The sequence below is a fragment of the Lepidochelys olivacea genome, assembly GCF_965140295.1.
Source record: "Lepidochelys olivacea isolate rLepOli2 genome assembly, chromosome: 18".
NCBI lineage: Eukaryota > Metazoa > Chordata > Testudines > Cheloniidae > Lepidochelys > Lepidochelys olivacea.
Genome location: NC_140428.1, coordinates 19,276,858 through 19,294,979, shown reverse-complemented (window position 1 = coordinate 19,294,979; position 18,122 = coordinate 19,276,858). Strand labels below are relative to the sequence as shown.

Below are 18,122 nucleotides of genomic sequence, written 5' to 3'. Positions count from 1 at the left end.
AGTCTCCTGGCTCCAGGCCTATACACTGACCACAAGATCAGCTTTCCTCTCTACAGGGATGAGGCAACTGGGTGGACTCAATAGGATCTATCATCCCACAACACGTGGCACGTAGGTGCTGGCCCTGCTACCAATGACCCAAGGGGACTCCTGGCTGACAAAAAACAGACCGATGCACTGAACAGGCTGTACAGACACAGGGGCTGACATCAGAAAGTCAATCAGAAAAGTCCCAACTGAGTTCCACAACCCAAAGCTATTGGTGCTTAAACCAGTGGAAAGGCAGGAGGGCCAGAAAGCAGGGACCTCTCCCCTCAGCTGCCACAGAGGTCTCTGTGGTGAATATGTGTGAGCAAAACCAGGCAACCGTGATAAAGGATGACAATAGCTATCTCACGCAAAAAATATTTCAGGCCTAAACAAGGCGCCAAGTGAGAGGCAAGAGAATCCAGACCAAGGAACAAGGAAATGGAGCAAACAACGCCCCTTCCTCCTTATTTGCACCCAGAGATTTTGAGATTCAAGGTCAGAAGGGACCATTAGATCATCTAGTCTGACCCCATGTACCAGGGCTGTAGAGTTTTCATTGCAGAAACAGCCTGTCTAAACTCTACACGTGGTCACAATCATGTGCTCCTCTTCTCCACATGATCTTCGTGTGTGGTAAAGAACAGGATTATCAGACACGTAGATGAACACTATATTTTGGGGAAGAGTCAACATGGCTTTTGTAAAGGGGAATCATGTCTCACCAATCTATTAGACAAGGGTGGTGGTCCGGTGGATATAATGTACTTGGACTTTCAGAGAGCTTTTGACAATGTCCCACACCAAAGGCTCTTAAGCAAAGTAAGCAGTCATGGGATAAGAGGGAAGGTCCTTTCATGGATCAGTAATTGGTCAAAAGATACCAAACAAAGAGTAGGAATAAATGGTTAATTTTCATAGTGGAGAGAGGTAAATAATGGGGTCCCCCAAGGATCTGCACATGGAACCAGTGCTGTTCAACATACTCATAAATGATCTGGAAAAAGGGGTGAACAGTGCAGTGGCAAAGTTTGCAGATGATACAAAATTACTTAAGATAGCTAGGTCCAAAGCTGACTGTGAAGCATTACAAAGGGATCTCACAAAATCGGGTGACTGGGCAACAAAATGGCAGATGAAATTCAGTGTTGTGTAATATACATTGGAAAACATAACCCCAACTCTACATACAAAATAATGGGGTCTAAATTAGCTGTTACCACTCAAGAAAGAGATTGTGGCCTCATCATAGATAGTTCTCTGAAAACATCCACTCAATGTGCAGCGGCAGACAAAAAAGCTAACAATGTTAGGAACCATTAGGAAAAGGATAGATATTAAGAGAAAAAATATTATAATACCATGATATAAATCTATGGTATGCCCACAGCTTGAATACTGTTGGCCTACCTCAAAAAAAAAAAAAAAAGAATCGGAAAAAGTACAGAAAAGGGCAATAAAAATGAGGAGGGGCATAGAGCAGCGTCCATATGAGGAGAGAGTAAAAAGACTGGGACTGTTCATCTTAGAAAAGAGACTAAGGGGGGATATGATAAAGGTTTATACAATCATGAATGGTGTGGAGAAAGTGAAAAAGGAAATGTTATTTCCCCCTTCACCTAACACAAGAACTAGGCGTCACCCAATGAAATTAATAGGAAACAGGTTTAAAACAAACATAAGAAAGTACTTCACACAACACTCAGTCTACCTGTGGAACTCCTTGCCAGGGGATATTGTGAAAGCCAAAAGTATAACTGGGTTCAAAAAAGAATTAGAGAATTTCATGGAGGATAGGGTCCATCAATAGCTATTAGCCAAGATGGTCAGGGATGCACCCCCATGCTCTGGGAGTCCCTAAACTTCAGACTGCCAGGAGCTTGGACTAGATGACAGGGGATGGATCACTTGTGAATTGTCCTGTTCTGTTCATTCCCTCTGAAGCATCTGGCACTGGCCATTGTTGAAAGACAGGTTACTGGACTAAGTGAACCTTTGTTCTGACCCAGTATGGCCATTCTTATGTTCTTGTATGTGAGGTCTTGGAGAAGGAGGAGCAAATGTGGATGTTGAGCCATTTTTCATTGACTGAATGCTGGGGAAAATTGCCAGATTGATGGGAGAGCCCAAGGCTTGTTTATGCACAGAAGATTAGTGGGAGCTGTACTAGTTTCGCCCTCAATGCCCAGCCAATGTACCTCAGTCCTTACCTCGAGGGGTCACCTCTAGGGCTGTGTCTATACCAGGATTCCCCACCATTGTTTCTATCATTCCAGTGGCACCGCCTGGAACCTAGCACAGACAAGCCTCCAAGCAGCCTCTGGTGTTTTAAGTGCTATGGCACCTAACCCTACTCAGAGCAGGTCTACACAACATGGTTTTAAGGTGCTTGGGCACCTTGTCTACACTGGTGTCTCCCCCAGTGCTACCACCTGTGGAGCTGCACCAGTGGTAGCAAAAGTAAAAATAATCCTAGTACAGACAAAGCCTTTGGATTTCTTCATAGCTCATTCAATTCCTGGCCCCTGTGCAGAGTGCCAACAAGGCAGGGGGTGGCTACTGGTGCCAACTGGGGCAGTGGGTTTGTCAGACATGGCACGTGAATCTCCCTGCCAAAGCTGAGAAGAAGTTTTACTGAACCATGTCCATCTATGTAAGAAATGGGTCAGATTGAAAAGATACATGTAAGTGAAGTCAATGGGAGTTACGCAACTGACCTCAGGATCGCTGGAAGATGGTTGAAAGAGCCAGCAGTACTGGTGTATATGTGATTGACGGTGAAGAAGACAACATGGTTAACGAGTTCGTATATCTCAGAAGCACAATGACTGCTGATGGCCAACCCCATAAGTAGGTGAAAGCAAGAACTGGGAAGGAAAGTGGAGCTTTTCTGAGAATGGCAAATGTTTGGAAAAATAGAGAGATTTACACAAGGACCAAGATAAGATTATACAATGTCACTGTAATATCCATATTGTTATATGCTTCCAAAACTTGGCAAATGCTAGAAGCCCAAAACAAGAATCTTAACACATCCCATCAGAGATGCTTGCAGAGAATACTTGGGGTTTGCTGGTGGGATAAAGTAACCAGTGCTGATGTGTTATAAAGGACTGACCAGCAAACAATGATTCAAGAAAGAAGGCTGAAGTGGTTTGGACATGTAAACGTGTCAAAAAACGGTGTTCCTAGACAAGCCTTTGACAGGATACCACTTGGTGGAAGATGGAGAAGAGGAGAAGAGATGACCTATAATAAAACCACTGAGAAATATGTTGCTATCTTGGAAACAGATTACAACAGAGCAAGAAACGTGGCATTAGACAGATGGAGGTGGAAACACTGGGTTGCCTCATGTGTCATACAGCACAGGAACATCTAATCTAATCATCAAATCGCTGACTTCAATGGGAAAAGAATTGGGCCCTAATCCAGGCAGGGCTGGTTGTTTAGGAGATTTGGAAGACAGAGAGAAAGAAAGCAGCCAGGATTCTGACCTGTGCGTATTGACAGCAGCTCTTCTCTCTGCATCTTGTTTCCACAGACACGTCCTGAGGGGACGGTGGGATCTGTGCATGGCTATCAGAGCTGATGGGCTCAGGAAGGCTAGAACCCCATCAATGCTGGGGATTGTTCCTCACACCCCCATAATTGAACTTTTCCTTGCTTAGAATCAGAGGTGTTAACAATGAGGAGGGCCAATCAGACAACTAATCCATATCCCAGACATTGCAGGCTGAGTTCCTAGATTTAAAAGTCCCGAACAACAGGATTTCCACCATTTCCCTTGGGAGACTGTTCCACAGCCTAGTAACTCTCACTAACATGCTCTACTAAGCTTTCATGGCTTCCTACATCTTTGCTTTAAGGTCCTGGGTTCCAGAACTCAGCTCCTGGCTTCAGTTGCTGATGCCGGCTTTGCCCAATGGCAGTGGTTTTCAAACTTTTAGGTTGCATAGCCCTTTCCGAATAGTGTAGTCTACTGCACACCCCCATCTGAGATCAGATCATAATATACTGATGAAAACAGAAAGAAAAGGTCTATAAGGGATATTATCCGCCATTACAGGATTTTTCTTGCATACCCCCTGACGAGAGCTCACATACCCCAGTCTGAAAACCACTGCTCTATGGGAACTGGTGAACTGATCACCCCAGCACTTTTCTCTACTGTATTTCCAGGTCCAATGCAGGCCCAATAGCTTAGGCTCAGGATGGGAATGGGACTGTGAGAACCAAGAAGGTGCTCATGCCTGGCTTAGGCCATTAGCCAGAATTTGAATCAAAAAGCTCCTACTGAAGAAATCAAGGGGAGGACAGTGTCACAGGAGAGCAAACCTCCTTTTAAACTGCCCCCTGCAGTCGAGTTTGTTTCCCTGACAAGTGCAAAGAAGAGAAAAATAGGAGGAAACTTACTTGACTGTAGAGACCGTCCCAGTCGTGATGGAGTCCGTCTTGGAGAAGGTCGACTTCAGGTACTCAGGGGTGTTGAACGGCAAGGAGACAGGCTGCTCAGGCCCAGCCACTGGAGCGCTGCTGGGGGTACTGGCGAGAGGGTTGGGTGCCAGGCTGGGTGTTGGAGCCTTGACTGGAGTGAGCTTCTGGATGTTCCTCACATCGTACTTGGAAGGCCGGCCCACCTTGCCTGTCTTGAAGGCAATGGCCCCACCCATGTCTGGGCTGCCCTCGCCGGGCTTAAAGAGATGCAAGTACTTGACGTTCTCCAGGTCATACTTGGAGGCCTTCTTGTAGGTGTTGCCGTTCTGGGGCCTGATGCTCTCACCCGTCTTCAGCTTCTGGATGAAGAAGTCGTACTTGGAGGCCCGTGACATCAGGCCCTGCATCTGGGAGCTGCTCGGAGAGGGCAAGGGCAGTATGGTGGCTTTGGTCTCTGTTAGCAGGGTGGCATCTGGCCCCGGCAGTGCTCGGATGGGTTGTGTCAGCACTGATGAAGGCTCCTTGCCCAGCTTGGAGCTCAGCTCCTCCGACTTGGCTGGGTGGATGGGCCAAGAGAGCTGCTCGCCGGCCTTGAGCTTGCGGATATACTCCTCGTACTTGGAGAAGCGGGCTCGCTTGCTCATGGCGTCCTCGCCAGGGAGGGAGGCAGTGGCAGAGGAGGCCTCTGAGGTAGCAGCGTTCAGCTTGTCAAAGCTGATCTTGCGGGTCAGCTCATCCCGCATGTTCTGGTCGTTGTAGCCAAACATGCCCAGGAATTCATTCATGGTGGTGGCAGCGTAATCGCGCAGGGACGAAGCTTCCCCTACAGAGAGACGGAGGGACAAAGAGTCACGCAAGGGGTGGATTCTCCTCTTTTCCCGTATCAATGTCGGCAGTGGGAAGGGGGGGAAGAGGGGAATATGATCTACTGACGTTTGGCTCACTTGTTAGGTTTTACGACTCTTAAATTAATTTGTTTTTAAAAAAAAAAGTAATTAATACTGGGGTAAAATAAAAAGAGTTCATCAATGCCAGGAAAATCAATTTCCTAAATGTTCTAGCCGATGGCTTTTCAGTACATTAAACAAAGTTTCATAAATGTCTCTGCACTCTTGCCTTGGCCTAATATGAAGAAAAAGTAATTTCACTGAAAGTGAGGCCAGTGCCAATATGCCAGGGTTGTGCAACTCCGTCCCAGTGGGTGGGGGGGCAGCATATGTTTGGAGGAGGGTAAGGGGAGGGGGGAAGGCAGCGTGTGTTTGGGGCAAGGGGAGAGGGGCAAGGTGGAGTGGGGAAAAGGAGGGGGTAGGAGGCATGAGCAGAGTGGCAGAGGTGTGGAGATGAGGGGGTGAGAGAGAAAATGAAGAGGGGCGGGGGGGAGTGAAGGTAAGACAAGAAGGGTAAGGGAAGGTTGGGAAGGAAGAGAGAGAGGAGCAGGCTGTGGGGAGGGGGGGTGAATCTCCATGGCAGCGATTCTCTATCTATTTACCATTGTGGGCCACATATGCAGCTCTCTATGTGTTATGTGGGTGACAGCCACACATTATATATACTACCCATATGGCCTTGAGGATGTCATGTGGGCCACAGCTGTGTGCTGATTGGGCCGCAGGTTGTGAACCACTGATCCATGGCCATTCCAACCCCTGCCATTGTTTTTCTAAAGTCTCTTTTCAGCGAAGCTCCTCTTATGCATTTCCCTCTGAGGCCTGATGGGCAGGAGGGGAGCCCCTACTGACCCCCAAAAGCATTAAAGTTCAGGAAAGAGAGCTGTATCCCTGCTATGAGCACCCATAACCCCCACACTGCCCTAGGGAAGCAGGCTGTGCTGTCCCAAGGATACGCAAACTGGGTGGAGGAGGGTTGTTTCTCCCTGGGATGTGGGCTGACTGCGGTGGGGAGGGCTGTTCTGCCTGGGTGGGGGCTGGAGGTGAGGGCTGTTCTCCCTGGGGGTGTGCTAAGGAGAGTGGGGAGGGCTGTTCTCCCTGGAGCTCCCTTCCTCCCCCACTCACTCCCTCAGGCAGTTTTGCTGGTCACCAGGAGGGGAAGAACACGGATCTGGAGGTCACCCAATATCAGTGTAAAGGAGGAAATAAAGATTGCTCTGACGTGCCAGCTCGGACTCATTTAGGCTTCAGTCTGACACAGCGTTCCTCCTCCTCCTCCTCTCCCTCTCGCTTTCTCCTGCAGAGTGAAGATTTACTGTGTGCAGGAGTCCTTCAAACCTCCCTCGTCATCTTTCCCAATCACTCACTCTAACTCTTGTGGGCGAGCACCATCTTTCATAGGGAGGGGGAGGGCCAGCGAGGGCAGGTACAGCAGTAGCAGGAAGGGGGTTCCTGACACGGAGAAGCCACAATGGTTTTGATGCGCAGAGAGAATTAGTGCTGCCTTGTAAGACATCTGGAAAGGAAGAGATCTGAGAGAGGAAGGAGAGGAAGAGCGAGAGCTCGACAGATCCCAGGGGTTAAAATGGATCCCTGGGATCCAAGGATCTGACAGACAGCTGTGCCACACACACATGCACAAATGCTCCTGAACACACTGTCCTGACCAACAAGCAGACTCCTAGGTCCAGTCTTGACTCCCCAGCTGTTTGCTTCAGCAAGGGTGTGCAGGGGAAGAGACACCCGGAGAAGACAGGACCCTGCAATGGGCACTTAAAACTTTTGCAGGGCCAACATCAGTGATGCCCAATGCAGCCAGGCACATGGGGCATAAACCCTGCTGCAGTGCTGGCCTGTGTACCCGGCACATGGCCATGGAATTGCCAAAGTCCCACTGACACAGGGCATGAGGCTAATGCTTGCAGCAAAGGTCTGAGGAGGTGCCTGCTAAACTAGGATATAGAATTCAGGACAGTAGCACTCAGAGTTGGTCACGCACACTGCTCCTTTCCACGGCTAAGCACCAGTGTCTTGGATCCAAAGACCACGTGTTCCTACATGTACTATACCCAGACACCAGGAATAAGAGCAGATGACCAAACAGTCACACACCAGGGGTGCAATTTCCCTCCAGCAGGATGGTCAGACCTCTATGTGCTGTCCCTAAGTGGCATGCCAGCCCTCAAATAGCCATGTGAATTTCCCAGAGTCAGTCTAGGCAAGTGCCTGAATGCAGAACCGGGCCCCCTTACTTAGGCACCCGTGTTTGATACCTATGCTCAGAAAATGATACATCACAAGGGAAGAAAGGGACAAAAACCCTCAGGAAACTAGGGCTCCTCTCTCAGGGGTGGGGTCTTTTAACTTCCCCCTTTCCCACCCTCCCATGGCCCCTCACCACTCTGGGATCCCAAGGGCATCACCTTTCACTTACACATGACGAGGCATTAAAGCATTTCCTGCTGCTTTAACGCTTTTCACCCTTTTGCTCCCTTTCCCTCTTCTCCACCCCCGCCCCAGTGTAACCCTATAGCCCCAATGGAAGTGATTAATCCCATAAAATCCCCCCTGGGTCTAAGGTTTTCCTGTTCCTGCTAAATCTGTCTCCCCTCTTCTGCTTTTCATCTCTCTTTGGACCTGTAAAGTGATCCCTGGTCTCCCTCATGATCCCCCAGACTCCCAGGCCTGGTGAAACCCCATCCACCCCAAGTCAAACTGCAAGGGGGAAAGGGCAGCATGGAAGGGATCTGAAAGGAAATTAAACCCGCAAGTGATTGCTGGCTTTAATGGATGCCCTGGAAGGCAGGGCCAGGTGGTCCCTACCCCTGCTCTTGAAGAGTCGGGATGACCTGCATTCATCAGAACCTTGCTGTGCCCATCACCCGCGTGTGCATGCGTACATGCACACACAGAAAAATCCTACAGAAGCCACCACAGGTGGGACACTAAGTTGTGGTTTAGGTAAAATCCACAAAACCTTTGCCCCATCTCAGGGCAGAACTGATAGAGAGATCAAAGATGTGAGAAACAGCCCCCTTTCCTTCCACCCCAGCTGCACCTCCTTGCCCTGGGCTGCCCAATTCCCAGCCTGAAGCACGAGCAGAGCAAAGCAAGCAGCAGCTGGGAGACCCAACTTTTGGATTCCACATTCTAGGTTAACTTTGCAGCTCCCAGGCTGGCTCAGACCCTGCACAGATTAACACCCAAAGCCTTAAAAAAGATCTGGGAAACCCAGAATTTCCCTGTGAGGCTGGGAGATGCTGCCCTGTGAGCTGCTGAAAATTGCACCACTGCACTTGGAAATCACCTTTGGTCCCAGCCCCACTGAAAATACAAAATGACTGGGAGGGGGGCTCTCAGGGCTTTTCCAAACCTGACAGAGTCTGGGGCGGAGCTCAGGTCCCAGGGAGGATTACAGCAGCCCCGTCTCATTTCACCTGAACTGGCTGTTCACCCCCAGTCCAACAAGCCACGGCCTCCACTTTGCTTCCCCTTTGATCAAATCAGTACCGGATGATCACATTAAAGGTTCTGGGAGACCAACCATCCTAGTGGCCTCTCTTTATCCCCGACAAGGCAGATCTCAGGCAAAGCAGGGCAGGTTTCTTCTGCACTCTGCCCAGCCGGCGTGCCTCGACCCAGACCTGCAGGTGCACCCACAAGAGACAGTCCCCAAAGCCCAGCAAGCCCCTGGCTTCTGTGCTGTGGTTACTGAGATGGAGGTATGTGAGAGCCCGCTGTGGCGGCTGCAGCATGGACACCTGGCCTGCTGGGAGACCCACCCACTTTATTTCACACAAACCACCAAAGAGCCACGAGCTGGGAACTATTTTGTTGAACTACAGACCTAGAGGCCAACAGATGCATTATCCTGATCCCAATTCACTGAGCCACCTGGTCCCCCATTCCTGACAGTGGGGCGGGTGCAGCTGGGGGGAATGAACCCTTGCAGAGAGGATATTGCACTGAGGCTGTGCTCCTCCCTGATAGTTGCTGAACCCCCTGTGCCCCTGGCAGCACGGTCCCTGGGTCTGCCTCTCCCACTGCCGCTGCTCTCCATTTGTGGGCATTGCCAAAGAGCAGAGATCTGTGTGTCTCGGAGCAGCTATCGTATCACAAAGGATCCGGAGCAAGCAAAAAAAAAAAAAGGGGGGGGGCTAAAAATAGCCCGCAGCAGCACACTATATATGGAAGGAAAAGCAAAACAGCCCAAATGGAGCGCAAAGTCTGGACACCGGGGGATGGGGCGTCCCAGATGGGGCTTCGTCCATTGTCCTGGCCAGGAGGGGAAATCACGCCAATTTGGGGGATACAGGGTAAAGAAGCGAGAAACTGGGCACTGGTGCAGGTCCCTGAAATGCTTCTTAGTGCGGGAGGTTCTCCAGGAAATTATAAGTGGGGAGGAAACCCCTTTATGGGAGGGAATGGGGGAAGAAGAGGAGACGTTCACCTTCTGATGGATGGAGCAGGCTTAATAAATAAAGCAAACAAACAAATAAATAGATAAATGAAAGAAACTTTGAAAGCTCAGTGAGGAAAAGGCTCTGGGTGACTATCCCTACTGTCCTACTGTGGGGCAGATTGTAAGACCGGTGTGTGTACGACCGTGTAGGAGATCTGAGTGAGTGTGTATAAAAGTATGTGCAGGGAAGCATGCATCAGTCCGGGTGTAAGGATTGTGGATGTGTGAGAACGAAGGAGCGAGCATGTTTGTGTGTTGGTGACAGTTTCTGTCACCCTTCTCCGGACAAACACCCGCTTTTCAGATTTGGCACATGCTCCCTGTCTGTCAGAGATGGGAAGACACACAAGGTGAGGCTGGAAGTTGACTCGCATTCAGACCAGCTCTTGTCAATCTCCTGTGTCTGAGGAGGGAACCAGGCAGAGAACAAGACTGTCCCTCCACAGGGGATTCCACCTTTCTTTGTGTCTCCTGGGCTGAGTCCCATCTTACTTCTGAGTCTGGGGGCTTGAAAAGCTGGCCCTGAATGCTGACGCTCAAGCCAGTCCTCAGCAAGCTCTCTGCATACTCCACTCAATCCATTCTGATAAGGTTTTTGATTCTGGGCAGCAGAAGGTGTTAAGGTGCAAATTGGCAGAGACTGCAGGATCAGATCCTAGGAGAGTTTAGTGGAAGATGTGAATGAGGGAGGGAGGAAGGAGCTCTGCTGAAAGGTCTCTAGGTAGTTATCTGGAGGCCATATAAACTAGGTGAGTGCCCTGACAAGCCACAACCCTGGAGCTACAATCCTGCCTCCCATTCCCCTGCTCGTAGGCCACACAGCTGCTTTTTCAAGCCACAGGGCCAAATTCTTCCCTGGTGTCAGCAACTGCAGCCCCATCTAAGTCAATGGGAGTTGCATCCGGTTACACCAGGTCTGAATACCAGTGTGGACAAGCCCAGAATTTACAAGTGGATTGGCTCAAATGAAGAGAGAAAACGAGGAGAACTCAGTCCTTCCCAAAGAAAGAAATCCTCACCCAGTGGTTTACAGGGAGATGTCAGGGGCACATTTCCAACAAGACTCTCAAAACATGTGCATGAAACCTGCATGTGCCTCTGTTTGTGTGTCCAACGCCTATGGCTGCTCCTGCCCTTCGGGCACTGTATGTGCTGTTAGCTTGCACACTCGTGGCCTGCTTGCTCACAATAACTGCATGCATTTGAATGTGATCCTTTGATGCTCTGGACCTAAAAAGGCACATGGCCGGCAACCCTCTCTCTTCTTACCACTGGCTTCTTTTTAGTTCCCAAAGGTTGGCCACATACTTCTATTTTCTCCCTTTCCCCTACCCCATTTGGCTTTTTTGCAAATCCGAGCTGCAAACGGTGAGGGGGAGGGGCAAAGAAGGGGAATTAAACCAAACTACGAACCGAGTCCAGGCGCAATCACCTTGTGTCTGGGAACGACAAGGGCTTTCCTATCAAAGGAAACTGAAGGTCACACTTTTCCTCATTGATCTTGCAATGTTTGTTAATTACTCTGTCACTGATGTGGCGAAGGATAATTAAACAGCTCTGTTTATATCTTATATGCATAATTATGTGCGCTGCCACTGAACTCGCAAAGACTAGAGAATGTGCCTCTCCAGAAGGGGAATGGACAGACGGAGATGAGCTTGGGCTGCATTATTAGCAGGAGGAGGAAAACACACGGCACACACAAAAGAAGGAAAGTTTGATGGATTTGCAAAGTGCTGAGATTCAACCCAAGTGGGTGACAGATCTAGATCTCAGCAGGAGGGGCCCACTCTACACTGGGGAATTCAATCAGCCCTGAGCTTCCATTCACACTTGCACTTAAATGGCCCTGAATGTTGATCCGGAGACACTGGCCTCCCCAGTAATGAAGTAATTCATCTTGGGCTTCCCCCCAGCACACACATACAGGCCACCAGTGCCTCTTGATAAATTCAGCCTGAGCCAAATCTGACCCTGAATTTCTCTGTGTCAGGAGTAAACTAAAATTCTAAAACTGCATGTAACCATGGGGGGGAAACACCCCTGGAAGGGGTAATACACCAATCAGAATTCAGGCACTAGTGTGCTTGGGAGTTAGGGGCAGACAGGAGAGCCTGAGGGCTTGGGAATTCATCGATTCTCTGAGTCATGAGTATGGTTCCCTGATTGCAGCGAGTGTTACCACAGGGTACAGGGTGACCAGATGTCCTGATTTTATAGGGACAGTCCCGATATTCAAGGCTTTGTCTTATACAGGTGCCTATTACCCCCCACCCCCTGTCCCAATTTTTCACATCTGGTCACCCTAACAGAGTATAAAGAGCAGGACAGAGCTCTTCACAAAGCACCTTACAAAGGACTGGAGTAAGACGGCATCACCACTCCGGGGGTAAACCCCGGACTTCCCTCAGCCTGTCTGGCTAGGATAACCTTGGAAGCGAGGAAAGAACCTGGATGTGCAGTGTGTCTGTTATGTGGCTGGATTTAATATCAATAGAGGGGATGTTGACAGTAATAAATTAGTCAATCACAGAAAGAAAGAAAGAAAGAAAGAAAGAAAGAAAGAAAGAAAGAAAGAAAGAAAGAAAGAAAGAAAGAAAGAAAGAAAGAAAGAAAGAAATTAGGAGAAATATGGTTTCTTTACAGAACTAAACAAAGCTGTGGAGGATTGTGGTGTCCCAGTCGGAAGGGTTGTTTGTCACTGGGCCAGCGGCAGTGCTGTTCCGCTGGAGGAGAGGGCAGGGAGTCCTCTCTGAGAGCTCTCCCGGCGATAAAAAAAACAAACCCACCCCAAACGAGTGGTGATAGCTTTATCCCACTCCTGGTGACAAAGCACTGTCTATACTGGTGCTTTTCAGCGCTAAAACTTTTGTGGCTCGTGGGTGTGTTTTTTCACACCCCTGAACGACTAAAGTTTTAGTGCTGAAAGTGGCAGTCTAGACACAGCCTTACACTCGGTTCTAATCGCCCAGCTAATCTGCCCACACCATTCCTTCATTCACCTGGACTCTTACACCCAGAGTTGCTGCCTTCAATCTGCACACACAGGCATAAACAAACAGGCACAGTAGCCAAGCACTTGCATGGACACATGCAACCTATATGCACACACACAAAAACATGTGAAGCATTCACACACAAACACAGACACACCATATATACATAAATGTGAACACATGCAACAAACATGTACGTGCACACAAACTTATGTGCAACAGACACAATTATCGTGAAGGCAACAGTCACATAACTAGACACACACACACAAACACGGCAGCCCTTCTGTTCATCCAAGCCTGTGGTCTAACCATCCATATTCCTGTCCTGTTCTTCTTTCCTGCTCATCCTTTAGTCAGCAAATTGCCTTCCTCACAGCTGAGTCTTCCTCATTGCACACCCTCTTCCTCCTCCTGCTTCACTCACTTTCCCTCACTGTAGGCTCCTCTTCTGCTTCCTGTCTCACCCTACAACAACCTCACCTCCAGTTTCCTGGACATCCCTGTGCACTCATCCCACTTCCTTAGGCTCAGCTAGCTAGGCACCAAATCCAACCAAGGAGGCAAAGCAAGCCCTTCCCCTCTCTGGCCCTGGCCTGTGCTCTCCTCTTGCTACCTCACCAACAAGGACACAGTGCCACATGTGGCCTCCGTGTCTATTTCAGGGGGACTGGTGGACAGCTTTTAGCACTGGCAGCACCTTTCCACAATGAGCTCTCATCCCTTGACACACAGCATCCCTTCAGTTTCACTGCCTGGTACACGAGAGAGCGCCAGCGAGGTGTGTTCCAGGGAAGCTCTGAGTCTGTACCCAGCTGGGGTAGGATGGGCAATATATCGTTCCAAGAAATAGCAGCTTCTTCTCAGCCCTTGTCTCCCGCAATTAGACTCTGTTCTTAGAATTAATTACCATTGTGGAAGATGCAGCATGTGGGTGCGTGCGAGCACTTGTGTGCTTACACAAACCTGCCTGCCATATCCTGGGGAGCGTGCAGGCAAGTGTGTGTATAAATACACTGAGAGTATACTGGAGGTTCGGCTAGGAGAGCAGCTTGGGCCTTGCCCTCCACCGGGAAACCTGAACATGAAACATAGTGACAAATGCCTTTATCTTCATCTAAATTATATATAGGGATCTGTGGAGCGGGAGATGGATCCAACCAGATAAAGGGGTCTGTGGGGTGGGAGCCACCCAGATAAAGAAATCTGGGGGTGGGATATGGAATCCACTCGTTGAAGGAATCTGGGGGTGGGATTTGGGATCTACCCAGATGAAGGAATCCCCAGAAGGGGTTCCAGGGCAGTGGGACTTCAAGGGCAGCTCCCAGCTGTAAATCACAGAGCAGCCCGCCCACTGCAGTGGAGAACTTAGGGGCTCTGAAAGTGTCGCTCACTCCTCTGCTCTGGTAGTCAAGTTTACCCAATAGATGTAGGGCAACTGAGGTGACTCACACTGCCCTGCCTAAAATGTTGGTCTCAGGACTCCATTGTGCAGGGTGGTAGATGGGGCAATGACTTACCTGAGGCAGCTCCTCCAGCCAGCTTGGAGCCCGTCTGGCCACTGGAGGGTCGGTAACTTTCATCCTTGGAGGCAGGCCCATCCGAATCCCTGTCGTCCGGGAAGCTGCCGTCTGCCTCATCCCCATTATCTTCTTCATCGCTGCAGCCCTTGGGCTGTATCATGTAAACCCCTTCAGGGGGCACCTCCACGCTCTCGGCGGCCTTACATTCCTTGCCCTCTGCTCGGCCCAGCAGGGTCTCGTCATTGTACTCCCCGTTCACCCACTTCTCAATCACCTCCCTCCGCTTGTCCTCCTCTATCTTCTGAACACGGTTAAGTCCATCAGAAAATTTGGCCCCCAGCTCCTTGGTCTCAGGCTGGGGCGGTTCCTTATTGCCGCTTTCCCTCTGGGGACCCTTGTCCAACCGCACCTGTTCCGATCCCCCATGATCAAAGACCACCTGGCGGCTGAGCTTGGCACAGATCGCATTTAGCTTCAGGCCGCCTTTGCGCTTGGCAGCCATCTTGGATTTTCCTGAGGTTGCGTCAGTGCATATACTTCTTTCAGCTGGAAAGAGACAGAGGGAGAAATAAACAGCATTAAAGGGAAAGCTCTGCCATTCAGAAACTCAAACCCCATTTACAAACATCTGACCCCACCCAGCTACCTTAAAACACTGCCAGCCAGTGTTACCCTCTGAAAGAAGGAACTGCCATGAACTCCTGATGCCTTGTGGAGGACCTGTGTCTCAGGTAGTGTAATGTGGAGTTCACCCACAGTCTTTCAGCAACACCACAGAGAGAGGCCTCCTTTAAAACACATCAGGCTGCATTCAGCCCTGATGTAAGTGCGTGTAATGCCACTGACTTCAGTGTGCAGCCACTTACACCAGGACTGAATCTGGCGGAATGGGTCCCTGAATGTCCCAGGCAAAATTCACCTCTCGTATAATTGTAGGTTTCAGTACTCGTGGCACCTTAGAGACTAACAAATTTATTTGAGCATAAGCTTTCGTGAGCTACAGCTCACTTCATTGGATGCATTCAGTGGAACAGATCCCCCTGTGTGCCTGAGCCACAGAGGATACAAGTTGGGTGCAGCCCTGCCTAGGGAGCCTGGATTCTTTCTCTTAAGCTGTAGTTACTCAGACTTTTAGCTCTGGAGGTCCCCAGTTCAATGCCCGGTGCATTGGCCAAGATGGCAGCTGTCACAATTGCCAATGGAGTTACATCAGAGGTGTCTGTAGGAAAGATAGGGCTCCAAATTCTAGCCCCAGGGAATTTAAGCAACTCCTCCATTGGCCTCAGTGCAATTTACTTGTATCCTGAGAATCAGATGGGAGGGGAAAGGAGGGAACAGTACTGGGGTTTAGTATCAGTCAGTAACACCCCTTCTCCACCTCACACACACACATAGGAAATTCCACCCTTATGCGTCTTTGCACAATCTTGGTTGGGGTTTGTCATTTTAACGTAGTTTATTCATATGTGACAACTAGTCAAGGAGGGATGGAAACGGAGAGACAGGAAGGAAGGAAGGAAGGACCTTAACTTCAAGGTGAGGGAATATGTCTTGAACTGATCAGCCCCTACCACAAAGTCACTTGTATAATTATTAACTATTAACAAGATTTAATCCAATTAAAAGCTGCAAACTGCACAAAGAGAACATTAGGGCTACACAGTTGTTGTTTCTCAGATGGCCTTTAAGAGTGTCCAGGCTAAGAAAGGGTTAAAGGTCCAAAGGCAGGAAAAGAGCATACAGCCTTCACTCTGCCAGTGTCACGCATGCCCTCACTTTCTGCACCCCAGCTGCTATCTTGCCACATCTGTCGTGGCCACTCTGCACGCATGCGGTGCTCTTGCCATCCCCTTGATCCCTCTTCACACTCATTGTGCTCTGATGCTCTTGCCACTCCCTTGTTCTCTACGTGTGCCTGCTGCACCCTATTCTCACTCTCGCTCTGAGCCCTCTCTACTGTGGGCCTGTATCTTCCCCTATTGTCCCTCTAGCCACACTCACTCTCTCATCCTGCTTATTCTCTCTGCTCCTCCCCCTTCTCTGGTAACAACCAGCCCTGCAAAAACTCTCCATCCTTGCCCCTTGTCCTTGGGTCACACAAAGACTCACCTGACTTCTCCCTTGGTCTCCTGAGGCCAGAAAGCATAGGCAACACTCTCACTTGAACTCACACTTCTCTCCTAAGTGGGACTCTGGGAAAGGCACCCGCAAAATGGCTAGGTGCCCACATAAGCGTGGGGTTTCATGCAGGCCAACAGATGTGGGTGTATTTCCAGGCCCTCCCTGGAAAATGTGCCCTTTGACTTCATGTCCATCAGAGGGGCAGGGCAGAGGAGAACCATCTCCTCCGCATCTCAGAGGACTGGTGCTTTCCATGCAAAAGTGCCTTTTGCTGAGGCTCCCCCAATAACTCTGATGGCCAGCCCTGAAGGTCCTGCTGCACAGAAGCGCTTAATCAGACCCCCTACGATGCACCCAGAAGCCATTGTGACAGCCCCTAATCCCATAACATGACAGCCCAATACAAATAGACTGAAACTTTAGACTCTGTCCGAGAGCCAGAGAGCGGCTGCTTAGCGTAAACTCCTGACAGCTTCAGACACACTCTCCTGTCAAGGAGTGTAAGAAAAATACACCCCCACCCCGTGACAAACATGTGTCAGCCTCCCCAACCCTCACACACACAGGGAGGCACAAATGCACACTGTGGCCTTATAACAGTGCATCCCCTTCTGCACCCAGCCCAGCCACGCACCCAAGCAAAATGCGTATCATCCCCCAATGCAGACACATGCATTCATCTCTCACGCACACACATGCACATATGCATACACACATAGAGAGGCATATACATCCCCCTGGACCCATACACTTACACGTGCACACCCTGCTCACACTTACTCCTTACACTCTCACCCTCCGCACACAAACATGGGTCATCCCCAAATGAACATAGGCCAAAACTGACAGGATGCAAAACCACATACACCTGTGCACTTCTACCCAGCCACCCATGCGTCCACCATCCGTTTAGGACAGGAAGTGAAGAAGGATCCTGTGTACTACTGAAACTGCAGAGAGAATCTAAGGAGGCAGCCGGAACTGCTAATCACTCCAACTGGAATCAGGCCAGGAAACCGAGGTTACGCCCGTGTGCTCAGGAAAAGGGCCAGGGGAGCTTCATTGACTGCAGGTGGTTAGGACAGCATCTCTAGCAGCATGCGGTGCCCTGGCACGGGGCAGGGCACTCGGTCATCTATGACTCACCAGCACCACTCTCTCTAGCCATGCTTGGCAGTCCCCCACCTTAGTTCTCACGAGGCCCAACCCCGCTCGGATAGTGAGACCAGACAAGTTCACAGCTGGAGGTAACGGGACAGCAGAATATCAGCAGCCCCTAACTCCAGAGTTTAGGGTGAAGGAGATTCTCCCTACTCTGCTGCTCCCCTTCATTCCTACAGTCAGGGCAGGTCCCATTATTCTGGCCTGGAGGTGAGCAACCAAATGCGCGCATCAGATGACAAATGAATCTATAAATATTTATTCAAAGGAAGAGGAGAACAGACGTTCGCGAGGCTGCACTTGCTGCATATGTCTCAGCTCGAGGGAGCCTGCAACTCGTCTTCCCTTCCTGGCTGTGCCTCTCTCCATCTCACCCCTTGTGCCTCTGCCCTGCCGGCCTCTGCCCCACCTCATCATCCCCTGTGGCTCTGCACCATCCAACGGCTCTCTCTCTCTTCTCCACCTGTATCTGTGGGGTCCTCTCGCAGATCATATCTCCCCTTAATCC

The 18,122-nt window shown here is 50.0% G+C and overlaps 1 protein-coding gene across 1 annotated transcript in view; it reads right to left on the bottom strand.

The window, feature by feature from the left end:
* CASZ1 (castor zinc finger 1) overlaps positions 1-18,122 on the bottom strand; it is a 131,110-nt gene that overhangs the window by 58,966 nt on the left and 54,022 nt on the right. The window contains exons 2-3 of the mRNA XM_084652060.1: positions 14,330-14,878; positions 4,444-5,287 (exon numbers count right to left, since the gene is read on the bottom strand). Coding sequence (XP_084508186.1) covers positions 4,444-5,287; positions 14,330-14,878 — 1,393 coding nt within the window. The remainder of the gene's footprint in view (positions 1-4,443; positions 5,288-14,329; positions 14,879-18,122) is intronic.